At 39.4% G+C, this 27,947-nt stretch overlaps 1 protein-coding gene across 3 annotated transcripts in view; it reads left to right on the plus strand.

Moving 5' to 3' along the window:
* The window catches only part of Coq8 (ubiquinone biosynthesis protein COQ8, mitochondrial), a 214,755-nt gene that overhangs the window by 127,419 nt on the left and 59,389 nt on the right, over window positions 1–27,947 (plus strand). For all 3 annotated transcript variants that reach the window (XM_090368857.1, XM_090368860.1, XM_090368858.1), the window contains exons 8-9: window positions 1,268–1,349; window positions 17,358–17,451. In XM_090368857.1, the coding sequence (XP_090224983.1) occupies window positions 1,268–1,349; window positions 17,358–17,451 (176 nt within the window). The remainder of the gene's footprint in view (window positions 1–1,267; window positions 1,350–17,357; window positions 17,452–27,947) is intronic.

Consider the following 27,947-nt stretch of genomic DNA (forward strand, 5'->3'; position numbering starts at 1 on the left):
TTCACAAAACTCTTCACGTGACCAAGTTGAATCCAAATGGATGAAAATCTTCATTAGATTTACTAATGGAACATACTACATACTACTCATTCCTGGCTTATATGTGCTTCTTTGAAGCTAGTCATGTCTGATGTAATGGTGTGTGGTAGAATGGCTGTTCTGTAGGCATAGGAAATACTAATATTTTGTGAACTCTCCTTGCATACCAATTAACATACCAATGATTTTGAGGTCACTGGAGATATTCCATTGATGAGTGCTATACTGAATTGCTTCAAGTAGTGGCTTCACATTATAGTATGTCTCTTTTAGATGGACAGAGTGAGCAATGGGGGTGGATAACTTTAAGTTCCCATTACAAGAGAACAGCTTCCAAATTTTGCTGTGTTGATTTGATAAGGAGATGCCATTCAAATGTAATATGTACTTATGATAGTTCCCGAAACACTCCATTGATATCATGGCAGTAGCAACACAGACCATTTACTAAAAAGAATGTCACCAAAACTTTTTTTTTTTTTTTTTTTGATAATGAGACACTTTGACCTTCTTAACCAAGTGTTTTTGCTCTAGTCTTGATATGAGAAGTTTGGCTTTGTCTTTACCTTTGGAAAAGGTTAGCTCTGTAAAGGTCATTCAACTTATTTTTGGATAAACAACTCCAGCTTCAATTTCCCTTTGTCGAGTGATTGTACACCATTGTGATTTATTCAGGAAAGAGCCCATACATGTAACAGAATTTGTTGAAGTGATTTTTATGCTCTCAAAGCATGATGATGAATGTGTTTCAGTAATTCATTGGATTTCACCTAAAGCAATTTATAATCAAATAATTAAATTATGAAATAACAAGGATATATATTTTTTAAACACTAACAATATATAAAAAAAATAATTATATTCTTGTAGGTTGGATAGGTAAGTGTTATTATCACTCTCATCACATTAATGTAAATTGGTCTCATTACAAAAACTAGACACACTAGAGGAAAATCAAAAACAGTTTTGAAATCAGCATCCAAAGATCTGTCTAGTCCACATTTTTTGTCTCAATCAAAAATACTTGTTGGCAGTTATTAGAAAGAATGGGTAAATGATGTAGTTTTTTTTTTTTTTTTTTTTTGGCTAATCCTATCTAAACTTGCTTCCTTTCATTATTTTGCTTATACTAGTGTTAACAAGTATAGATTGAATTACTGCAATAAGGTGCTGTTCTGTAGGTAGATTTTCCAGTTTCATTTTGTGTTTGTTTCTTTTCTTTTAACAGTATCCTGGTGTGGCAGAAGGGATTGAGAGTGATATTAATAACTTATTGAGCATTATGCATATATGGAATATTCTACCTAAAGGTAAGAAAACATGTTTTTGAATATATTTTGACTTTAAATGCTTCAGGGTATTGGTCCCTTCCAGAATATTGGTCCCTTCCAGAATAGTCTTGAATACAAGAATTTTCAATGCTCACACTTGTAAAATGTATGAACCCTCTGGAGTATGCACATACATAGTCATGTTTCATAGTCATTTCAAAATATGTTACAAATCTTCAAGCAAATGCTGCCATCTCTTATCTGTGTTTCTGAGTATACAATTTATAATATATTGCAGCACAAAAATATATTTTAAAATCAAAAAAGGAAATTGTGTCTGTCAACCATTGTTACCTGTTTTTGGCTTAAAAGCTGAAATTCTCTGGAATTCTGATCCGAACGTTGATGAAATTTATTGAAGTGATGATTAAATGTAGAATGTGGTATTACATCAAAAAAAGAAATAATAAATGGTCTACATTTTATTTATTTTATTTGTTTTTCTTTTAAATTCTTTTGAAATTTGTTGTAATTTTTTTTATGATTTTTTTTATGATTTGATTTTTGGGCAACCAAGGGAAAATAAAGAATAAATTAACAATTTAAAAGATTTTATGTACAAGGTTTTCATTTTTATGAATTTTCAAAATTTCAAAAAAATAACTGACTATTCAGGGCCCACACAGTGCTTATACACTCACCAGGGAAAAGTTAAGAAACTTTTCAATAATCTTTATTTCAGGTTTTGCCCTTTCACATGCATAAACATAACAAATCTGTTCTTTTTTTTTTTTTGTTTTTTTTTTTTTTTGTTTTTTATATTAAAATCCATCAGTGTATGTGTTGGCACAGACACTGATGGATTTTGGTGGATCCTTGTCTAAAGTTATTTCCTTTTTTTGACAGAGAGAGAATCCGACATGCTAGAAATTATTATTATCATCTTCTTTCTTCTCCTAATGTGTTTTTTCCCATCCAGTGATGGGTACTGGTACTAGGTGCATGGGGTGGTTGTTACGTCTGATTACTACTATTATCGGTCGAGGAACTCTGACTATCCTACAGGATTACTGCATTTTAGAATTCCATGTACATGTTTGGCACCATGCCAGTGGTTGACATGGTGATTGGGATGGTCATTACTTGTTCTGTATGCCACATTTCTTTGACTTCCTCTCTTAGAGCTATGTATTTCCTGACCTTTTCCTTGTAGGTTTTCTGGAGGTTGCTGGTGTTGGGCACCTCTGTGTCAATCAGGTAGGTAGCTATTTCCTTCTTTTCTACAAGGGTTATGTATGGTTTGTTGTGTGGGATCATCTTGTCCATTATTATGCTTGGTCCCAGATAGCGAGTAGAGGTTTCTAGTATGGCTTGGGGTTCATACTTGTAATATGGATCAACATATATTCATGCTAGCTTCTGATCTATTATCCTGGTGACCTGGTCATGTCTATTGGTGTACTCTGTCTGGGTGATAACTCTGCATCCCAGAGTGATTGGCTGGATTGTTTCTGGGACTGGCATCATTGTTATGTGTCACTTCAGGGTCCTTGTTCTTGGAGTATCAGTCCCTCTGTTTCAGGGAAGAGCTTCCTGCTTGTGAGCCATGCATTCAAAGCCACCTTATCTATGTAGTCTTGATGGAGGTCATTGTAGTATCTGCCATGGACTGCCTTCTTTGCCAGCTTTCTGTCTTTGTTTCTTCTGTACAACTTGGTCTCCTTGTTGAGGTTGAAAAGTGTGTGCTGTTTGTCTATCTTCCTTATGGCTTGATAGATTGGCACTGTATTTTCCTGGGAATAATCCCTCAGATTCTTAATCACCTTCTGTTGTTTTATGAGATCTGCCAAACCCCTCCCTCCATCTTTCCTGGCAATGGTCAGTCTCTTGGTTGCTGACTTCAGGTGGTGTTGGTGGCTTTTGGTCATCATTATTTTAATCAATCTCTTAATCTCCTGCTTGTCAATATTGGTCCAATCTGTGATCCTGAATGAGTTATTACTGGACTACATAGGTGTTAATGGCTCTCACCATGTTCCCACCATTCAGCTTTGATTGACTGAGCTTCACAGTCTCTAAAATGGTATTTCTCAGTGAGGCAGGCTTGATCTTCTTGTGTTCTAGCTGTTGAGCTGGCATCATCCCTATATATTTGTAGGTTTCTTCCTCTGCCATGGCTTCAATCTTTTCACTGGTCTTCAGCTGATAATTTTGGCCCACTGGATTTTTTCAATGCAATCCATGGTCAGATTGCATCCTTATGTCAGTGCTAAACTCTTCAGTGATATGGAGTAGTTATTGAAGTTGCTTCTTGGTTGCTGCATAGATTTTAATATCATCCATGTACATCAGGTGAGAGAGAGTGTACAAGTTCTTCCTCCCTTCTTTTAGGATGTATCCATGCTTGCTTTTGTTGAGCATGCTGGTCTGTGAGTTGAGTGCTTGACAGAATCAAAGTGGATTCGGGTCACCTCCCTGGAAGCTTCCTCTTCTGATGAGATTGGTCTGGTGGTGCTCTTGACACAATATGATGGTGGTCCTGCACTTTGCCATGGTTGCTTCTAGGAAGCATCAGTGCCAGATTGATTTTTGCATATCTTCAGTCTTTATCAGCCAGCTATGGGGGATACAAAATCAATGGGCTTACAATAGTTGATGTAAGCCGTGTATAGGTTGCAGTGCTTCTTGTAGGCTTCCTCCATAACTGCAGCATCAATGACCAATTGCTCCTTGCACCCTACTGCTGCTCAGCCATGATGTTCTGGCTCTCCAAGTGCCTGATATCTTCTTGGTTATGCAGTTACTCAGGATCTTATACATTGTTTGGAAACAGATGATCTGTCTGTACTTTGCCAGATTTGTGGTGTCTTTGTCCCTAGCCTTCAGAAAAGTAATTCTTTGAGTGAGAGACTCTGGTATTGTGTCAGGGTGCCTTGTCATCTGGGTAAACTGCTCCACTATGTGCCTGCATGTGCAGCTGAACTCCTTGTATCACTAACTGTGAATGTTAGTAATACAAGGAGTTTAGTTACTTAACCCTGGGGTTCACTAGTTGTATGACTTCCTGGCCGACCATTGTACTTCTTCCTTCCGAATCTCCCATTCTGTCATCTCTGCCATGGCTTCAATATCCTTGGCTTTCTTCCATTCTAGGTTTATCCAGGTTGCCTCAGAACTCCTTGAGTGCCTTCTGGTTGGGAGTTCTGTTGTCTTTCTTCTGCTCTTCTCCAATTTTCCTATAGAAGGCTCTCTAGTTTTCATGAAATATCTGGTTTTCTGTTTTCCTCTGGGCACTCTCCCTGTATTATCTGCAAAGTCTCTTTGTGAGTGTCCAGAGATTCTGTTTGAGGTTGTCAAGGTCTTCTTTGATCTTCTGATTATAGATCCCATGTTTTCTGTAGATGTTATCTGTCTTTCGGATAGTCATCACTTTTCTAATCAGCTTCTTACTTCTGTTATCCCACTGGGTCAGTTGGCCTATCTTCACTCTTAGCTCTTCTGTCTTCTGCTGTAGCCTCCTTTCCCAGGTTGTGGTTCCTTGTCTTTGTGTTGGCCTCTAGTTTCTCTTCTGTTCATCCTGGTTGCTGCTACAGCAGCACAGCAAATGGCTGTGTGTATGGAATCTAGTGTTACTTCATTGTTGTCGAGATAATCGAGTATTATTCACTAATTCTGGTGGACTTTCCTCGGTTGGATCTCTGCTCAGTATGGCATCAGTATCTGTGGGGTCTGTTCCCTTTAATTCTGCTAGGGCCTTCTTCTATTCTGAATATCTTGATCTCTTTCCACTTTGGCTGCACTAGGGGTTGTACTTTATGCATTTGCTGTTTCCTCCTCTGGTTCATTTTTGTCTGTATTCCCAGTTCATGACCTAGATGGTCACTCACATTCTGCTTGATTTTTTCCAAGATTGCAGAAGCTATCAGGTTCTTCATGACAGTGGTCTGTCTGTGGTCCACTCACCATTCAGTAACCTGAAAATTCAGGAACCATTCCATCCACTTGGTGTGTAGTTTCATTCTACATTGTCATATCAGTCTCTAGCTTGGTTACTTCATAGTATGCTTGCATGATAAAAGTATTCATTTGTATTTCCCACTTCTTGCATTGGCTCTTTCTTCCTGCTTGGATGGTCACTAGTGCAGTTGCACAGGAAGCACTTTCAGTAGGCTGTGCTGGATCATCTTGCCCTTTGGTTGTGGTAGCCATACAGGAGACAGTACCACTTGCTCCACTGTTGTTCTCAGGAGAATATCTCAGACTTTTCAAACTGATCCCCTTCCTAAGACCTGAATGCAAGTGAATCCTGCACCGCACTCAATACAGTATGTTCAATATTTTTACTTCTCATCTTCATTCAGCTATGGAGGTGGACCTGTTTAGCTTTGGCTTTTGCATCCAGTGGTGGGATGCAATACCAGATGGCACCACTTTCTGCCTCAGTGATCGCTTCAGCCTTGGGGGAAGTAGGCCCGATGAAGCGACTTTCATGTTTTTTTTTTTTTTTTTTTCTTTTGCGATTTTTTATTATTTTTTTTTCACAGCGGGATTTGAACTCACGTCCATCACATTGGTAGTCTGGTGTCATAACTGCTGGGCTGATTGCATCTGTTATTATTATTCTCTGTTTGTTTAAATGTTATGGTTTTGCCTCTGCACAGCCTGAAAGTGGGTGATACAAATTAAAATGCATCAATTTCAATGAAATTTGCATATGGATTCAAGTTTGAATTAGCAGAGGAGTTTGATGTATCATTTCTGAAGATTACAGATATTGTGAAAGGTGCCTCCGTAGCCAGGGGAAGGAGCAGTAGTGCGTAGCACACGCTTCTGGATTAGACCGGGGTTCGAGCCCGTCACCACCAAATATGGAGGATGTGGAAAGGTCAGGAAATGACCACCGCATATCCCGGAGCAATATGGCCTTAGTTGCTAATGCTCCTAAAAACCAAATAACAACAACAACAACAACAGATATTGTGCTTATTATATTCAGGTATTATATTATGGGTGAGATAAAAACACATAATAATTTATGGATAGATCAATACTCCCCCAATACCTCCCCACCACTTCAGAATTAACTTATACTAACTTCCTGTGGTTTTTTTGCACATCTTTTCTATAACACGATGGTCCTTGTTCTTTCCAAATTTAAATTAAAATCTTAATATTCCTTGTGGACAATTTCTCATAAAATATTCTTTGCTATTTTTTAAAGAATTTAATTTAAAGTAATTTGTCTAACTTAATACCCAATATTGTATTAAAATTCATTAATGTAATTTCATAATGCAAACCTACAATTTCTAATTTCTTTTCATGATTTTACTTCCCTTATAGGCCTAAAAACATGGCTCAGTTGAGCCTTGAAACATTGCCAAAGTATTAAGTATAAATTGATGTGATTCACTTTAATAAACATTTAAAACTCTATAGTATGGTGTAACAGTGTCTTTAATTTCCTTTAAATCATAGTTAAAAGAATATGCCAATCATATGGCAGGCCAATCAAGTGAAGGATAGAAAGCAAACCATTACATAAATACAGCAACAAATGAAGAAGAGGAGGAAGAAAGAAAATGAATCAAGATAAAGGCTGTTGTAGAAGGAATATACTCCTTACATAATTTATAAAGAATGCCAATTAACAAAAGTACCAAATAATGTAAATTTATGAAAATGCCAATGCAAATTTAGTGGTGCCCCTTCATGTTGGTACCAGGTCCAAACTGTGTAAAAGGTTACTATAAATGGAGACAAACACCAACCACGCAATTTCTTTTATGTTACATGGTTAGTAGGTGAGCCGAGATGCCAGTGTAAACAATGTACCACCTATACTACCATCTACAGTTCAATTTTTCATGATGTACTCTTATTTAACCTTTATATTGTGTCAGTGGTTTGGTGTTAACTTGTAAATGCTCTGATATGTTATAATTTTTCACTGCAATAAGGGCTATCCTTATTCAGATCTATTGCATTTGCAAGTTGACTGGTGTATCTACAAAGTCGACAATCAATGCATTGATTTGACCTGCCAAGTGATGCACTCCTGATTCAGATTCCAGAGAAGAATAGTCAAGTGCAAACTGCTCTGGTTGAGGCTGATCTAGTTTGATTGGAAGACCTCTTGTCGGGAAATCGATATAATATTTTTTGTAAAAAAGATAGGTGGACTAGAACCAGGGTATGTTAGCAAAGAGCAACAGTTCATGATGTTGAGGTAGATTTTTTTTTTTTTAGAACATGAGGAGTAGAATTTTTTTCAGCCTGGTCTGTGCCGTTAACACGAGAGACTGCTTCTACAGGGATGAGATATACTTAAATAGAAAAGATCCTAGAATATTTGCTGATGCTATCGAGGCAGTGTTAGGTGGGTCGGAAAACTGTTAGTTGAGAGGATACGTGGACTAATAGATTAACAGTAGCCTCTGGCAGAGGCGAAAGTGATATTCTTGCACTGCTTCTATTGGAATGAGCAGCAGCCTGGAAAACAAGATGCAGGGAATTTCAGAGACTGCTGAGAGTCATTGTGGTACAAGTAAACACATGGGTTGTGTTAAGGTAGCTAAGAATAGGAACAGGTGCATGTATACCAATGCTAGGAGTTTGGTAGATAAATTTGATGAATTTGGGGTATTGGTCAAAACATCAAAGGCAGATATTGTTAAGATATCAGAGAAGTGGTGTCACACAGATATAAGGGATATACGGAATGTATAACTGTAATTTGGGGAGTACAATGTGTACTGGTACAGACAGGATAGGAAGGGACGGGGAGGGGTTATGTTGTGAGTTAAGAAACACATAAAATCCAAGGAGGTACAGCCAGTGGCCATCACTGTACAGTGCAGTGTGGAGTCAATTTGGTGTGACATAAGCACTGGGAAATCAAATTGAGAGTATGAATGTGTTATAGGCCTAATGACTCTGATGAGTATAATAAAAAACTGTACAGGGAAATAGTGGACCAGTAAATCAGAGAGTCTTATAATGGGGGATTTTAATTTCCTGGATATTGACTGGAATTTGTGGGTTGGTTGTTGTTGTTGTTGTTATTTGGTTTTTAGGAGCATTAGCAACTAAGGCCATATTGCTCCGGGATATGCGGTGGTCATTCCTTGACCTTTCCGCATCCTCCGTATTTGGTGGTGACGGGCTCGAACCCCGGTCTAATCAAGAAGCATGTGCTACGTGTGGGTTGGTCATTCACACACTAGACACTTTTGTGGATTTACTGGATCATTGTTTTCTACATCAGCATGTTCGGGAGGCAACTAGAGGGAGTAATACTCTTGATCTGATTATGAGTAGTGATTCTTCATGCATTAAGAATCTGCAGTTAAGGGAACCACTAGGTGGCAGTGATCATAGTGTGCTCAAGTGGGATTTACTCAAAGAGGTAACTACCATTAGGGGTAAAGGGAAAGATTTTTGCTTTCTTAAAGGTGACTATGGAGGTCTGAGAGAGTACTTAAATTCTATACAGTGGGACCAACTGATAATGTTACCAACAGCAAATTCAAAATGGGAAGCATTCAAAGAATTAATCTTGGAAGCTACTAGGCTTTACATACCAACTAAGAAATATTGTTCAAGGTTTAGGTCTAAATGGATGTCAGATGAACTAATGAGGCATTAGCATTAGTAGAGGCATATGATGCAAGAAAGCAGGTGTATGCAGCATCAGCCAAAAAAAAAAAAAAAAAAAACGCTCCCACTTCACCCCTCCGTTCGTTCCAAATACCTCTCCAGCTCAGCCTTAAATTTATTTAGGCTATCAGCTTCCACAACAAAGGATGGAAGTCTGTTCCACCAACCAACTACCCGCTGGCTAAAGGCAAACTTCCGCACATCTATCCTATAACTGTCTTTCCTCAATTTGAATTTATGCCCTCTCAGGTGATTTTTCTGAGCAAGACGAAGAATCCCATCAGCATTGAGCATGTTCAATGAGCAACCCGTAAGAGCAACCCTTTGTTCCTTTCATTAATCTTGTTACCTTTCTCTGTACTCATTCCAACACTCTACATCCTTCTTAAAATGAGGCCTCCAGACCTGTATACAGTACTCAAGGTGTGGCCTGACCATTGCCTTATACAAGGGGATAATCACCTCCTTATCTCTGCTAGAAAATTCCTGTATATCATTGACAAGACACTATGAGCTACTCTTGCAGACTGTCTGCACTGCTCAGAAAACTTCATATCTACCCTCCAGGTCTTTTTCATTCTTGACCACTGTCACTGTAGTACCACAGAGTTGATACGTTATTCTGGGATTACTGCTTCCCATATGTAGTACTTTATATTTGTCAATGTTAAACTTCATTTGCCACCTCTCAGCCCATCTGCTCAACTTTTCTAGATCCTGTTCCAGTAGCGTACTGTCATTAGTTCCTTAACAACCCTGCCAACCTTCTTATCATGTATAAACTTGGACATTAAGCTTGATACCATCATCAATATTATTTATAAATACAGAAAACAACAATGGACCCAAATCTGAACCCTGAGGGACTCTACAATGAGCAGTGTCCATTGATTACCACTCTCTGTCTTCTCCCACTCAACCATCCCTTTATCCATAGCAGAAATTTGCCTCCAATGCCACATTGCTCAAATTTGTTCAGCAGTCTTCCATGTGCAACAGTATCAAATGTTTGATCTGATTTATAAGATCCAAATATATCTTATCAAAGTTATTCCCTGCATCCAGTCCTTTGTGACCAAATCATAGTATCCAGTCAAATTGGTCAGGCAAGACTTTCCCTTAACAAAACCATGCTGTGTCCGAGCTGTAACTGAAGTCTTGTCTAGGTGATCCTGCAGTGCTTCTTTAACCAGTGCTTCCATTAATTTTCCTGGAATAGAAGTTAAACTAACAGGTCTATAATTACTTGTGTTGCCCTTTGATCATCCTTTGTGAATTGGGGTCACATTTGCACATCTCGAGTCCATGGGTACCTTCCCTGAGTCCGAAGAAGCTCTCATAATTATGGCTAAGGGTTTGCTTACTTCCTTTGCTGCCTCCTTTAATATAACTGGATAGATCCCATCCACTCTGAGTGCCTTTTTTATGAAGAGAAATTGGAAGAGTTTCCTCTTTCCTCTCAGTTATTACAAAATCATCTAGCTCACTGCCAGAGTTTAATTCACCTCTGGCATTCCCCTCCCTGAATAACTCCTCATGTATGAATGTAGATGCAAAATACTCATTTAGTTTGTTAGCCACCTGAAGAGGATCATCAACAGTTGAACCATCAATATCCAGTGGACCAATCTGATTCATCCATTTCCTTCTAGAATTTACATAGGTAAAGAATTCTTTGCTGTTTTTCTTTGCATCATTTGCCAAAGATTTCTCATAATCTGGCTTTGCCTGCCTAATCGCCTTTGTGACTTAGCTACAGACCAGCTTATATCTATCATAGGCTTCCATATCATCCATTAATTTATATGTATCCCATGCATTTTTCTTCTCTACCATATGTCTCATTAGTTCATCTGACATCCATTTAGGCCTGAACCTTGAACAATATTTCTTAGTTGGTATGTAAAGCCTAGTAGCTTCCAAGATAAATTCTTTGAATTCTTCCCATTTTGAATTTGCTGTTGGTAACATCATCAGTTGGTCCCACTGTATAGAATTTAAATACTGTCTCAGACCACAGTAGTCACCTTTACAAAAGTAAAAACCATTCCCTTTACCCCTGATGGTAGTTACCTCTTTGAGTAAATCCCACTTCAGACACTGTGATCACTGCCACCTAGTGGTTCCTTTATCTTCAGATTCTTAATGCATGAAGAATCACTACTCATAATCAGATCAAGAGTGTTACTCCCTCTAGTTGCCTCCCGAACATGCTGATGTAGAAAACAATCGTCCAATAAATCCACAAAAGCCTTTCTAATGTGTGAGTGACCAACCCACAAATTCCATTCAATATCTGGGAAATTAAAATACCCATTATAAGACATTCTGATTTACTGGCCCACTCTATTTCCCTGTACAATTTCTTATTATACTCATGAGAGTCATTAGGCCTATAACACACTCCTACACTCCTACTCTCAATTTTGATTTTCCTATGTTTATGTCACACCAAACTGACTCGACACTGCACCATCCAGCGATGTTGACTGGCTTCACTTCCTTGGATTTTATGTGTTTCTTAACTAGTACCATAACCCCTCCTCCCTTCCTATCCTTTCTGTAGCTGTACATATTGTACTTCCTAAATTCCAGTTCTTCATTCCTTATATCTGTGTGACACCACATCTCTGATATCCCAACAATATCTGCCTTTGATGTTTTGAGCAATACCTCAAATTCATCAAATTTATTTACCAAACTCCTAGCATTCAGGTATACACAATTATACATTCACCTGTTCCTATTCTTAGCTACCCTAACACAACCCATCGCAATGGGTTGTGTTAGGGTAGCTAAGACTCTCAGCAGTCTTGTATCGCAATGACTCCCAGCAGTCTCTGAAATACCTTGCATCTTGTTTTCCAGGCTGCTGCTCATTCCAATAGAAGCAGTGCAAGAATCACTTTCACCTCTGCCAGTGGCTACTGCTAATCTATTAGTCCTTGTATCCCTCCAAGCTAGCAGTTTTCCAACCCACCTAACACTGCCTTGATAGCATCAGCAAATATTCTTGCCCCCTTTCTATTTAAGTGTATCCCATTCCTGTAGAACAAGTACAGACCAGGCTGCAAAAAATTCTACCCCTTGAGCCTTGCATATTCTTTCCAGGGTCGAATTGATCAACAAAGCTCTCATTATATACTCCCTCCTATCGTGTCTGGGCAGAATTGCAGACACTTTCAAATTCAACCCTAATTCACGACTTTTTTTCAACGGTGACCTGTACTTGTTAAGTAATTTCACCGGTCTCCTACCCTTAATATCATTAGTGCGAACATGTACAACAATATCACCTTTTGTGCCCTTAAAAGATGATATCCGCTCTACAACATCATCAACCTTTGCCTCTGGCATATATACCCTTGTCCTGTTCCACCTGGCAGTTGCAATTCCACGGACATCGTCCTGCTTTCAACATTTTCCAAAACCATGGTAGAATGGAGAATGCACAGCAGCTAGGAAGGCTCAAAACAAAGCATGAGGAATATTTCGTCATAACCCCACCACAGATAATTTAATAGCCTTCAAATGTGCACATGCCAAAGCACTGTATATCGTACGTCAGAGCCAAAAGGATCAGATTTTCAACTTCCTTGGATCAGATTTTCATCTTCCCTTACACGAACTGCCAATCCCAAAGCCATCTGGGACAATGTTCGGAAAATGAAGGGCAAATACAACTCACACCCTTCATCGATCCTGGAACATAATGGACGTACAATTGCAGATTTAACTGCAATTGCAAATACTGTTGGGGAGACATTCACTAAAGTGTCTTCAGAAACATCATACCCCCAGAGTTCCTCACGCTCAAACAAAGATCAGAAAAATGTCACCTGAAGCTGTCCTCTAACAATTGCGAGGAATACAATCAGCCCTTTACACAGTGGGAGCTAAAAGCAGCACTCTCACTATCCAAGGCGAGTGCTGTTGGTCAGACGACATCCATTATGAGATGATTAAACACCTTTAATCATTTGCTAAGTGTCTATATTGAAGAGACATTTCCGGACTCGTAGCATATGGCAACCATCCTTCCCTTTCCGAAACCAGGAAAGGGTCCAAAAATACCAAAAAAATTACCGTCCTATTGCTCTGACTAGCTGCTTGTGCAAGATCCTGGAAAGAATGGTCAATGCTCATCTTTTGTGGTATTTAGAAGTCAACGATCTCCTTTCCAGGATACAATGTGGCTTCTGAAGGAACAGGTCAACACTTGACCATTTAATCTGCTTGGAAACATCTATAAATGATGCTTTCCTGAAACGTGAGCACCAGGTGTCAGTTTTATTTGATATATATGGAAAAAGCATACGACACAGCTTGGAGATATGGAATTTTAAAAGACATATATAACTTTGGTCTTAGGGGACACATTGCCCTCTATTAAAAACTTCCTTGCAGACCGGTCTTTCCAAGTTCATGTAGGATCCACCCTCTCCCGGCCATTGTGCCAAGAAGAGGGAGTTCCACAAGGAACAGTTTTAAGTGTTACGCTTTTTGCTATCAAAGTTAACTCTATAATTGAACAACTTCCTCCAACTGTAAACAGTGCCCTCTTTGTAGATGACTTTAGCATCTTTTTTCAGTCATGCAATATGAGGGTCATTGAAAGACAATTGCAGCATGCCATTGACCATGTCAACTCTTGGGGAGTGACTAATGGTTTTAGGTTCTCGCGACAGAAGACTGTCTGCGTGTACTTTTGTTGCAAACAGTACCTTCACCCTGAACCAGAACTTAAACTCGAACAAGACATCATTCCAGTAGCACCTGAGACAAAATTCTTGAAGCTCATTTTCAACAAGAAGTTGACATTTTTACCCTACATTCATCAACTGTGGACAAAGTGCACGAGAGGGTTGAACCTCCTACGTGCTCTGTCCTCCAATAAATGGGGAGCAGACCGCTCAACTTTACTAAACCTCTATCGTGTGCTTGTGCGATCTAAACTAGACTATGGGTCCCAAGTGTACGCATCAGCTAGAAACAGCGTACTTAGGTGGCTGGACCCAGTTCATCACCAAGCTAGCTATATTGCTACTGGAGCTTTTAGAACATCCCCTGTCCAGAGTTTATATGTTGAAGGAACTGAACCACCACTGTCATTCCAACAAAAGCAATTGTCTTTAAAATATACCTTTAAATTAAAATCCCTGCCAGACAACCTACATGGACATCCATTTTCAACCCACGATGGGAAAACCTATATAACACTCATCAGACTGCCATCCGGCCTTTTGGTATCCGTGTCCAAGAGCTGCTCAGAGTTATTATGTGTTATTTATTTATTTTTTTTTATTTTTTTTGTTTTTAAGAGCATTAGCAACTAAGGCCATATTGCTCCGGGGGGGATATGCGGTGATCATTCCCTGACCTTTCCGCATCCTCCGTATTTGGTGTGCACGGGCTCGAACCCCGGTCTAATCAAGAAAGCTGCTCAGAGAACTCGACATCATGGCAGACAACGTTGCCCAGTCACCAAGGCAACCACTTCCACTCTGGCATGCTCGCTTACCATCATGCAACTTCTCCATTCAAAATTGGGGCAAGTCCATAACTCCATCTTCTGTCTACCAACAACTCTACGCTGTCCACCGGGCCAAATATTCCAACTTCTTGTCTGTCTTTATGATGGCTTGAAGTCAGAGTTGTCTGTTGGATCTGCTGCTATCTTTCCAGGTCGCTCTATATCTGGAAAGATTCCCCATGAATGTAGCATATATACAGCTGAGTTGTACGCTATAGAGTTAGCCTTGGACCACATTAAAACCCATAGGTATCAAAGGTGTATGGTGTACACTGACTCTCTAAGTACACTGCAGGCTTTATCGGGTATGAGGTATAATACTCATTCATTTGTGACCCGGATTCAGCAGACACTACACTCTCTGTCTGAGTGTTCTTTCGACATTCGTTTCTGCTGGATTCCAAGCCATATTGGGATTGGGGGAAATGAATTGGCAATGCTGTGGCCAGATCACCAGAAACCCACAACACGTATTGCCTGTTAGTCCCCTATACAGACTACAGGCAGCTAATACACACTAAATTATTTTCCCAATGGCAACAATTTTGGCATGAGCAAGTCACAAATAAGCTCTATCAGATAAAGCCTGTAATCCAACACTGGCAGTCTAGTCTGCGCAGGAACCGCAGAGAGGAAGTTGTTCTAGCTCGCCCCCGCATAGGACACAGTCATGTTACACATGCATTTCTGCTGAGGGCAGATGACTGTCCTGTGTGTGAGAATTGTGATACCATTTTAAATATTTGTCACATTTTAACCGAGTGTCCACGCTTTAGACACGAACATGATTTTTATTTTACTGCTTTTAGTCATCTGGCTGAGCCTTATACACTCAGTCAGATTTTATCTGACAATGACCACTTGTCTTCTGTTTTTAGTTATTTAAAATCAGTTAACCTTTATACTTGTATTTAAAATTTACCATTTTATTGCTATATTTTTATTGTTATATTTTATAGATTTTTTATGCCTTTATTGTAATATATATAGTGTGACATAATGACCTAATTTTTTAGGTCACTAAAATTTTAATTCTGTACTTTTACGATCTGGTTTTGGCACACTATAGCCTCAGTAGCTAATGTGCCAATAAAACCCAAACCAAACCAAATCCCCCTGATTTGTTTGTTGCTGTATTAATCACATATGTCCATTATGTGATTTACACCCCCTCTCATCCAAATCTGCTAAAACATATCATTCAGTGATCACTGAATTATAATCACCCCATCCATAATGGACTATGCTGCATAACTTGCAATATAAAAATCCGATAAGCTTCGTATGATAGAGCAGTGGTAATTTACATCTGGTCATGCAGATCAATGTGATAAAGTAACAGTTATGGGACATAGTAAAGATATCATGGAGTTTTGAATGGGCATGATCTTTGGATCTCGTGTGTCAGGCGCTTCCATGTAGGAAACAGCACTTCCTGTCACTTGCTCATGGCCCACTTTAGATAAGGTGTAAAGAATGGTTTTGAATAGGTCAAACCACCTCCCTTGGACCGAACTGTAAAGGATCATGCAAGGTGGATGTTCATGGTGAGCAAAGGATGCTGCATGTTGTACAAGCTCAATGGCAGGTCATTGTGCAACAGTTGACATCAGAACAATATGCGGAATGCGAGAACAATATTCCAAATGATGATGCACTGCACACTTGGATGTATGAGGTTCCACAGCAGATAACCCAAGAACCAAGAACACCCTCTCCTCGTGTGTGGCGCAAGCAACTCGAGTCCATAGACCCATTGTGCATGGTGCCCGCTATCCAGGCAAGTGGTGATGGTTGCTTAATATGGAGCATGTTTTGCTGCAAGAACTAGAACCCCTGGTGTGCATGGACCAATGTTTCACTAATGAGATCTATCAGCAGCTCTTAGAAGACCATGTGCACTGTCATCAAGTCTGTGCCATGCATGAGTGGTTCAAGGAACACAGTGAAGATATCACCCATCTTGAATGGCCTACAAAAATGTGTCTAACCTTAATCCAGTTGAACACTTGAGGATGTTTTGGAATGGGAAGTGAGGCATATGGACATGTAACTTTCATCTGTTCTGGCATTGTGAAAGCTTTGCAAGCAGCATGGCTGCAAATCCATACAGATGTCATCAGACTAGTGGAATCATTGCCTAGGTGAATAGTGGCTGTTATCCATGCGAACGGTAACCCAACATAGTATTAGGTAAGTGGTCACAATTCAGTGGTGTATATTATAATCAATTTTAAAAAAAAGAGAGAGACAGCAAATTTTGATATACATTTTATCCCAAACTGGTAAATTTTAGAAATTCAAAAGTTTTATTAATAGTAAAGAAAATCAGTGGATATATCATCTGTTTCTTGAGGAATCTCAACGTAGTGACATAATATAATTATGAAGTCACACTTGAAAATTTAATTATGAAGGAAGAAATTCATTGAAATGAAACTATATCAGTGGAAAGAAATTTAGTGGGTAACTCAATACATAAGAAGAGAAAACCAAAACCATCCACCAAGGTGTTCATGTGCCTGAAATCTGTTGAAACTGTATATCGGTAAGCTGACAATTTTTTTAAAAATTGTAATAATAACTCGTTTCCATAATGTAAAAAATTCAGCAGTTTTCTCTATATTATTCAATATAAAATCAGGAGAAAAAAAAAAAATTCTGCAACTAAATATAGCCACTTGACTAGTTTTTAGATCCTGCTTAATAAAAAAAATTTGGAATTCTAAATATTATTTTGAACCACAGATGAGAACAGCAAAGCTTAACTTGTGCCTTAACCTAGTCATAAATCTGCATGGAATGTTGGAATAAAGACTGGTTCTCAGAATAATGGTTTGTTAATTGTTTTATAGGTCTTTATATAGAAAGCGTAGCAACAATTGCTAAAAAGGAATTGGCTTGGGAAGTAGATTATGTACGTGAAGCTGAATGTGCAGGGAAGTTCAAGTAAGCATATATTTATAAACTTTAATTAAATAAGTAGAAAATAAAAGAAATAAATACAAAAAAACGGAAAATGAAAAATAGTAAAGCAAACATCGGTGGCTGCAAAGCATTATCTATACGGCCTGACGTAGCCCAGTGGTCAGGAGCGAGAGTGCATAGCACGCGTTCCTTGAGTGGACCGGGGTTCAAGCCCGTGACTACTAAATACGATAAATATTTGTATTGACGATTTATTGTAAACTCTACTGACTTGATTGTCGTGCCGGAGTATAAACAGAAAATTTATTTACCACATGTTGTGGAAACATAACTAATATACAAAAAATAAGAATATGCCAGTCATATGGGAAGCATAGTAAGTTAGAAAAAATAAACCATGTGTAACTATAGCAACAAAATAAGGGGAAGGAAATAAACCAAGATAAGGGTTTTTTTTTTTTTTATGTAAACCCCAAACGTGAGAGGTTTTAGAACCTATAGTACTTAGTAACTGTGCTTGGGTTGGAGGCTGAGAAGACGAAAGAAGATATTTGTTGACATTAGACTTGAACCTCTGTAGACTAATTTTCAGGAAGGTTGTTCCAGAAAACAGCAGTTGAATGAATAAACAAGGAAGATGAAAAGGTTCTTCGTTCTGTGAGTTTGAAGTTGGACAGTATATGGATATTGGCTGGTGGCGGCATGGGTTCGGACTGTTTTGAAAGAGAGAGAGAGGGAATTATAGAAGCCAATTCAGAAGAACAGTGCCCATGGAAGTTTCTGTAGAAAAGGCATGCAGCAGAAACAGTATGTCTATGACACAGAGAGTGGAGAGACTCTATTAGAGAGGAGTCATTAATTAACCTAACTGTCCTCTTCTGAATGGAATCTAGAAGCCTGAGAGAGGTTTTAGGGGCAAACGACCCCGATGGAACAATATTTCCATGGTAGAATGGATTTGCAATTTGTACAGAGTGAACAGCTGTTTGGAAGAAAAGTAACACAGAGAGAGAGAGAAAGAGAAAACCAAGTTTTTTAGATGCAGAGGAAGCAATATTTATAATGTGCTTGTGCCAAGAAAGATTAGAAGTCAGGTAATCCCCAAAAAGAGATATATCATTTTGCCTAGAAATCGGAGTGTCACCAAGGATAAGCAGAGTAGCAGAAGAATCCTTTTTGCAAGATATAAGACAAAACTGAGTTTTAGAAAGATTGAAATCAACTAGGTTGTTTTTGTCTCACTGGAGATCGGCATTTAAGGAATTGGTAGTGGACATTCAAGAAGTTGAAGCTGATTGAGCAGGGCAAGGTTTCTCAAAATGGAAAGTGGAATGCAATGTGCTATCATCGGCAAAACTATGGATAGGATTTCCCGTCAGTGGAAGAAGGTCATTAATATACAAGAGGAAAGCTGAACCTTGGGGTACACCAGCATTAGTGGAGAAGTTAGAAGGCAGAGAGTCATCTACCATCACCATCAGTGAGTGATCAGAGAGAGAAAACTAGATATCCAATTACAAAAAACAGTTGGCAAACCATAAGATGGGAGCTTGTTTAGAAGACCCTTATGTCAAACACAACTGAAAGCCTTTGAGATGTCAAGAGCAGCTGCTTGTGTTTCATTGAACTTTTCCATTGAATTTGTCCATAAATTGAGCAGGGCAAGGTTTCTCAAAATGGAAAGTGGAATGCAATGTGCTATCATCGGCAAAACTATGGATAGGATTTCCAGTCAATGGAAGAAGGTCATTAATATACAAGAGGAAAACTGAACCCTGGGGTACACCAGCATTAGTGGAGAAATAAGCCAGAATATCACTAGTGGATCAACACTGATGGAATCCATACTGGCGATCATTGATCCAACGGAAGGTTTCTAGGTAGTTTAAGAGTTGGCAGTTAATTGATTTCTCCATTACTTTATAAAGAGTAGAAGTAATTGCAATGGGACGATAATTGGATGGGAGGGATTTGTCACCCTTTTTAGGAACTGGCTGGATATGAGCAAATTTCCAAGCAGAAGAAAAAACACCTTTGGAATAAGAAAGTGAAAAAAGGCAGCAAAGAACAAGAGTAAGTTCAGGAGCACAAGTTTTGAGAACAAGTGGAGTAATACCATCAGGACCTGGAGCTTTCTTAGCATCAAGATTCTTCAAAATCCTTCTGACATCCTTTTGACGGAAGACCATAAGAGTCATTAGATGGAGCGTGTTGGGAATGGTGGGAAGTGTTTTACCAAGATCATTAATACATGAGTTGAAAGAAAAGTAGAATACTAGCAGGTCAACTTTATCCTTGGCTGAAGTGACAACAAAACCATCTGGTTTGACAGAGGCAGGAGAAGAGATGGGCAGAAGTCGCGGCCAATAGCTTTGGCAAGAGACCAGAATGCTTGGCTACCATTAGGACAAGAAGCAAGTTTTCTACTCTTAGCCTATTCAAAATCTAGTTTGGACTGATTAATAACTGCTTTACAATTGTTGCGAGCTTTGGTGTAGGCAGAAAATGAAACTGAAGAATTGGAAACAAGCCAATTACGATATGCAATATTCTTCTCTTGAACAGCCTTAGCACATTTATTGGAATACCAAGGTTTAGAAAAAGGACGAGATTTTAAAGTGGAGTGGAGAATAAAGGATTCCATTCCTACAAGAATAATTTCACTGACACGATCTGAGCAAACGTTGACATCAGAAGTTTTGAAACGGTTGCTGACCAAGAAAAAGAAATCTTGCAGGTCATCCCATTTTGCATTCTTGTAATGCCAAACAACACTAGGTTGGGAATAGCCATGAGATAAAGGCTCCATTGGAGAAAAGACAATCACAAAGTTGTGATCTGAGGTGCCTAAAGGACTACTCACTTCAACTGTGTACTTAGAAGGGTTGTTTGTGAGAAAAAGGATCAAGCATGTTAGCTGTATGGTTAGGATTATCCAGTATTCTTGTAGGTAAATGAACAATCTCTGCAAGGTCATTAGTAATTGCAAAAGCCTCAGCATCTCTACCAGCGGGGTTGGTGTGACTAGAAAATGGAAGCCAGCTGGAGTTGTGAACATTAAAATCACCAAGGAAAATTGCCTCGCTGTTAGGAAAATTGGACTGGAGAAAGTCAAGTTGCAAAGAGAGGAAGTTAAAGAGCACCAAGTGATTAATGGAGTTTGGAGAACGGCAGAGACAGCAGATGAATTTGACACAATGAGGTAGAGAGATTTTAAGCCAGAGAAGATCGAAAAGAGGAGATTCCAAATTACCAAGTCTCTGACAGGGAATATCAGAACGGACATATGCACAAGTACCACCTTTGAGGCGAAAGGAATCATACAGAAAATAATTTGGGCAACTGAGATGAGCATTAGTTGAATCAACCGATAACTGAGATTCTGTCAGAAAAAGTACATGGGGTTTGGCAGGCTACAAGTGGAAATGGACATCGTTGAGATTAGAATTGAGACCACGTATATTTGTGAAATGAACTAGGAAGTGTTTGTGAGGTTTAGATCTTTTTGCAGATAAGTCAATAGTAAGAAAAAGTGGGGGGGGGGGGGCCATGCTGTATGAAGTAATAAAATTATTGGATGTGGCATACACATGGTAAGAATATACCCTGATCCTTGACATAACGTGGCATCGACAATGCCCCCCCCCTCATGCCGCTATTCGAACTCCCTCCAATCACTATATGGCAGAATAGAGGTAGCAAGATTATACACTAACTGATCTGGAAGCCTCCTAAAGAGTCACCAATAGGTTCGGTCCAGTGTACTAACTAGCGGCTGGCCTGCGAACACCGTTTTAGAGCTATACCCTCAAAATGTAAGGAAGATTGGATTTCACCATGATGTTCATCATAACCTCAAAAGTCATCAATCATACTGTATGATGGAAGAGATAGGGAAGGGTTGACCGGAACTTAGCTCTGAAGACTAAACACGGGTTCCACCACTTCAAGCCTCCAATACGCAAAGTGGTGGTATTGCACTGGTTGATGAGAGTCATCTACCACCTAGTATTGCTTGGTAACACAGAGGGGCAGCATTCCTCCATGTTATGTGGGCACCACACCTTGACCCCTGCTTATGTTGTTCACACCTGGGTGGTCACTCACAGTGTACTTGTGCATGAAGGTTATAACCAGGATTACTAACAGTCCCACCATCGTGAAGATGCAAGCAGAGGATTTGGCTGATTTGGCAAGCAGAGAATGTCTGTGACAACCTCAAGGACCAGTAAGTGTGTCGCAGAAGGAATGTATTCCTTCTGACACACCCCCATCTCGATTATTCATTCAAAAAATAATTTAGAAAATTCTAAATCATTTTTTGAATACATTCCTTCAGCAACCACTCTTATCTTGATTTATTTCTTTCCTCTATTCCTTCTTTTGTTGCTATAATTCTGTATTTTTTATTTTTTATTTATTTATTTATTTTTTTACTTACTGGGCTTGCCATATGAGTGGCATGTTCTCACTTTACATATATTAGTTATATATATATATATGAGGTGTGGCAATCAAGTTCCCAGATTGATGCTGTTGCAGTCATATTTAATGAGCTTGAAAATAAACAGAAGTAGTATGTTTTAGTTCAAACTTCCTCCAGCACATGGAGGTACATAGATTGTCCAGCAGGCTGACAGGGTTCAAATAACAACTAGTTTCATTGGTAGCATTAATTCCACATCAATTTTGCTTTAAACTGAGAAAATCTGCAACAGAAATGCATGAAAGGTTAAAAACTATTTATTAGTGATGAAATGCAAAGTTTCTCCAATGTGTTTGAATGGTATAAGCAGCCAAAGACAGATGTGAGGATATTTGTGATGTGATGACACAGGAAGTGGATGTCTATCAACCTCTCAAAGTGAGGACAGAATTGAAAAAGTTCAGGCAAGAGATCATCTCATGGCCCTCAAAAGTATGGCAAATGAGATGGATATGAATAAGCTCTCAGCTGCCCACATCAACGCCAGAGCTTGCACTTGGTCATCACGCAACATGGCGGCAATCCCCAAGGCAGAATGCACTGGTTCAACAGGAACTAGTAGTTGTTGGTGACTCTATTGTCAGGGAAACGGAAAAAAAATGTTTTGTAAAAAGGATAGGTGGAACAGGACCAGGGTATATCTGCCAGGGGAAAAGGTTGATGACGTTGTAGAGCGGATATCTTCTTTTAAGGGCACAAAAGGTGATATTATTTTACACGTTGGCACTAATGATATTAAGAGTAGGAGACCGGCAGAATTACTTAACAAGCACAGGTCACTGTTGAAAAAAAAAGCCGTGAATTAGGGTTGAATTTGAAAGTGTCTGCAATTCTGCCCAGACACGATAGGAGGGAGTATATGATGAGAGCCTTGTCGATCAATTCGGCACTGGAAAGATTGTGCAAGGCTCAAGGGGTAGAATTTTTTTCAGCCTGGTCTGTACTTGTAAACAGGAGAGACTGCTTCCACAGGGATGGGATACACTTAAATGGAAAGGGCGCAAGAATATTTGCTGATGCTATCGAGGCAGTGTTAGGTGGGTCGGCAAACTGCTAGCCTGCGGGGATACAAGGACTAATAGATTAACAATAACCACTGGCAGAGGCGAAAGAGATTCTTGCACTGCTTCTATTGGAATGAGCAGAAGCCTAGAAAACAAGATGCACGATGTTTCAGAGACTGCTGGTAGTCTTTGCGGTACAAGTAAACACATGGGATGTGTTAGGGTAGCTAAGAATAGGAACAGGTGCATGTATACTTGCGTGTACACCAATGCTAGGAGTTTGGTAAATAAATTTGATGAATTTGAGGTTTTGCTCAAAGCATCAAAGGCGGATATTGTTGGAATATCAGAGACGTGGTGTCACACAGATATAAGGAATGCAGAACTGGAATTTGGGGAGTACAATGTGTATAGAAAGGATAGACAGGACAAGAGGGGAGGAGGGGTTATGCTATTAGTTAAGAAACACATAAAATCCAAGGAAGTGAAGCAGTTGACACCGCTGGACAGTGCAGTGTCGAGTCAGTTTGGTTTGACATAAGCATTGGGAGATCAAAATTGAGAGTAGGAGTGTGCTATGGGTCTAATGACTCTGATGAGTATAATAAGAAAATGTACAGGGAAATAGAGTGGGCCAGTAAATCAGAGAGTCTTATAATGGGGGATTTTAATTTCCCAGATATTAACTGTAATTTGTGGGTTGGTCACTCACACACTAGCAAGGCTTTTGTGGATTTATTGGATGATTGTTTTCTACATCAGCATGTTTGGGAGGCAACTAGAGGGAGTAATATACTCGATTTGATTATCAGTAGTGATTCTTCATGCATTAAGAATCTGCAGATAAAGGAACCACTAGATGGCAGTGATCACAGTGTGCTGAAGTGGGATTTACTCAAAGAGGTAACTACCATCAGGGGTAAAGGGAAGGGCTATTGTTTTCGTAAAGGCGACTACGATGGCCTGAGACAGTATTTAAATTCTATACAGTGGGACCAACTGATGATGTTACCAACAGCAAATTCAAAATGGGAAGCATTCAAAGAACTTATCTTGGAAGCTACTAGGCTTTACATTCCAACTAAGAAATATTGTTCAAGGTTTAGGCCTAAATGGATGTCAGATGAACTAATGAGACACATGGCAGAGAAAAAAAATGCATGGGATACATAAATTAACACGCGACACAGAAGCCTATGATAGATATAAGCTGTTCTGTAACCAAGTCACAAAGGAGGTTAGGCAGGCAAAGGCAGATTATGAGAAATCTTTGGCAAAGGATGCAAAGAAAAACAGCAAAGAGTTCTTTACTTATGTAAACTCTAGAAGGAAAGGGATGAATCAGGTTGGTCCACTTGATATCGATGGTTCAACTGTTGATGATCCTGCTCAGGTAGCTAACAAACTAAATGAATATTTTGCATCGAAATTCACACATGAGAAGTTATTCAGTGATGGGAACGCCAGAGGTGTATTCAACTCTGGCAGTAAGCTAGATAATCTTGTAATAACTGAGAGTAAAGTGGGGAAGAAATTGTTGAAGATAAACACAAGAAAGGCACCTTGAGTGGATGGGATCTATCCAGTTATATTAAAGGAGGCAGCAAAGGAAGTAAGCAAACCCATAGCCATAGTTATGAGAGCTTCCTTGGACTCGGGGAAGGTACCTATAGACTGGAGATGTGCAAATGTGACCCCAATTCACAAAGGAGTATCAAAGGCTGACACAAGTAATTAACGATCTGTGAGTTTAACTTCTGTTCCAGGAAAATTCATGGAGGCACTGGTTAAAGAAGCACTGCAGGATCATCTAGACAAGACTTCAGTTATAGCTCGGACACAGCATGGTTTTGTTAAGGGAAAGTCTTGCCTGACCAATTTGATTGGATTCTATGATGCAGTCACGAAAGAACTGGATGCAGGGAATAACTTTGATATTATATACTTGGATCTTAGAAAGGCTTTTGATACTGTTGCACATGGAAGACTGCTGCACAAATTGGAGCAGTGTGGCATTGGAGGCAAATTGCTGCTATGGATAAAGGGGTGGTTGAGGGGGAGAAGACAGAGAGTGGTAATCAATGGACACTGCTCATCGTGGACTAATGTTATTAGTGGAGTCCCTCAGGGTTCAGTGTTGGGTCCATTATTGTTTTCTGTATTTATAAATAATATTGATGATGGTATCAAGCTTAATGTCCAAGTTTGCAGATGATACGAAGGTTGGCAAGGTTGTTAAGGACACTACTAATGCTATGCTGCTGCAACAGGGTCTGGAAAGATTGAGCAGATGGGCTGAGAGGTGGCAAATGAAGTTTAACATTGACAAATGTAAAGTACTACATATGGAAAACAGCAACCCCAGAGCAACGTATCAACTCTGTGGTACTACACTGACAGTGGTAGAGAATGAAAAGGACCTGGAGGTAATTGTGCAGGCAGATATGAAGTTCTCTGAGCAGTGCAGACGGGCTGTAAGACTAGCTCATATTGTCTTGTCAATGATATACAGGAATTTTTCTAGCAGGGATAAGGAGGTGATTATTCCCTTTTTAAGGCAATGGTCAGGCCACACCTTGAGTACTGTATACAGGTCTGGAGGCCTCATTTCAAGAAGGATATAGAGCTGCTGGAACGAGTACAGAGAAGGGCAACAAGATTAGTGAATGAAACAAAGGGTTGCTCTTACGAAGAAAGGCTTAAGTTTTGCAAATTACAGTGTCTGGAGGCTAGGCACTGGCGAGGTGATCTGATAGAGGTGTATAAAGCCTTGAATGGTTCGAGCATGCTCAATGCCAATGGGATTCTTCTTCTTGCTCAGAATAATTACCTGAGAGGGCATAAATTCAGATTGAGGAAAGACAGATGTAGGATTGATGTGCAGAAATTTGCCTTTAGCCAGCAGGTAGTTGGTTGGTGGAACAGACTTCCATCCCTTGTTGTGGAGGTTGATAGCCTAAATAAATTTAAGGCTCAGCTGGACAGGTATTTCGAACAAACGGAGGGGTGAAGTGGAATTTTTTTTTTTTTTTTTTTCTTTTTTGGCTGAAGCTGCATAAGCTTGCTTTCTTGCATCATATGCCTCTACTAATGCTAATAAGGAGACAATTTGTCAAATTCTGCATGAAGATTTAGAGAAAAGAAAGGTCTGTGCAAAAGTTTTTCAGTGCAGCCTCATGGATGATCAGAAAAAACAAAGAGTGTCATCATGTGAAGACTTCATCCAGACTTGCCAAGACAATCCTAATTTCCTTGACTGTATTGTTACTGGAGTTGAGTGTTGGGCATTTCAATACAACCCAATGACAAGGCATCATAGCATGCAACATCATCATCATCAGCCATTTTCAGTCCACTGCAGGATAAAGGCCTCTCCAGCAACTTTCCAGTTCCTTCTGTTTTGTGCAATGGCAATCCATTTACTACCCATGAACTCTTGAATTCATGATTTATGGATATTCGTGACTTATGGAAGTTCACTTCCATAAGTCATGGTGGTGCACTATGGCCCTAGATGCCAATGCACCTAATAAATCCCCAAACAATCAATCATAAGTCATTGTGGGCAGTGTACAGAAGTCATGAGTATGTGAGGTGTAAACCCCCACATGTTTCAGACAAATTGGGATATTGCTTCTCAGTATGTGACTGTATTTCCTGAATGATATCCATCGGAAATTTATTGTTCTCTTGACTTCCAGCCATTTAGTATTAATATTAGTATTAGTATTAGTAATGGCCGCGTGGTGCAAGAAAGCCTATGGCTTATGCTGCACCACCCAAAAAAAAAAAAAAAAAAAAAACGAATAAAACAATGATAAAAAATAAATAATAATAATTAATAAAAGAAAAGGAAATTAAACCTGTCATCCTATGCACTTCCCTGACCCGAAGGCACTATCCAGATGACCTTTGAATTTCCCCTAACTGTCAGCCTCTACCACCCATGTAGGCAACATATTCCAATAATTTATAACTTGCTGGCTAAAATAAAACTTCCTGCAGTCCAATCTAAACATTTCCCCCCGTAACTTGAATTTATGTCCCCTAGTTCTAGCATCATTTATAATCTTGAAAATTTTGCCCTCATTCATTTTACTAATGCCTCTCAGAGCCTTAAACACCTCAATCAAATCTCCTCTAAGGTGTCTAGTTTCCAAACTCTGCAACCCACATATTCGAAGTCTTTCCTCATATGGACGCCCTTTTGCCGATCTCACCAGGCGAGTTACCCATCTTTGCACCCTTTCAAGAAGCTCGATGTCTTTCTTTAGGTGCAGTCTCCATACTTGAACACAGTATTCCAAGTGTAGTCTAACAAAAGCCTTATATAATGGGATTATCACGTCCCTATCTCTACTTGCAAAAGTTCGATAGATCATCGATAGGACACCATGGACCTTCCTTGTAACCTGTTTACAATGCTCAGAAAATTTCATGTCTGACCGTATCGTAACACCCAAGTCCCTTTCTTCCAGTACTGGGTTTAGTTGAACTCCACCAAGTGAATAAGTTATTTTGGGATTACTGTTTCCCAGGTGTAATACCTTACACTTTGTTGGATTAAAGCATAGCTGCCATTTTTCTGACCATCCCTGAAGCCTATCTAGGTCTCTCTGAAGAAGCTCAGCTTGACAGTGATCATTAACTACTCTACCAATTTTAACATCATCTGCAAATTTAGACATCACGCCCTCTATCCCTTCATCGATGTCGTTTATGAAAATTAAAAACAACAGTGGTCCTAATACTGATCCCTTACATAAAGGTCCAGTCTGGTTTGTCCTGCTCTTCTTGGCATATATATATATGTGAAAAATTCCTTATCCCCCCCTCTTTGCTCTGTTTGCTAGTGATTTCCCATAAACTGCCTTTGTCTGTCTAACCTTTTCTGTGGCTCTATTACAGATCATCTTGTAGCTGTTATAGGCTTCAGTACTTTTTATTGCTCTGTAACCTTTCCATGCCACCTTTTTCTGCTCAAGTTGTGGCAACTTCACTATTCATCCAACTTAGAACCCTCCTCG

This window comes from Mastigoproctus giganteus, chromosome 2 (assembly GCF_048544385.1).
Source record: "Mastigoproctus giganteus isolate SK-2022 chromosome 2, ASM4854438v1, whole genome shotgun sequence".
NCBI lineage: Eukaryota > Metazoa > Arthropoda > Arachnida > Uropygi > Thelyphonidae > Mastigoproctus > Mastigoproctus giganteus.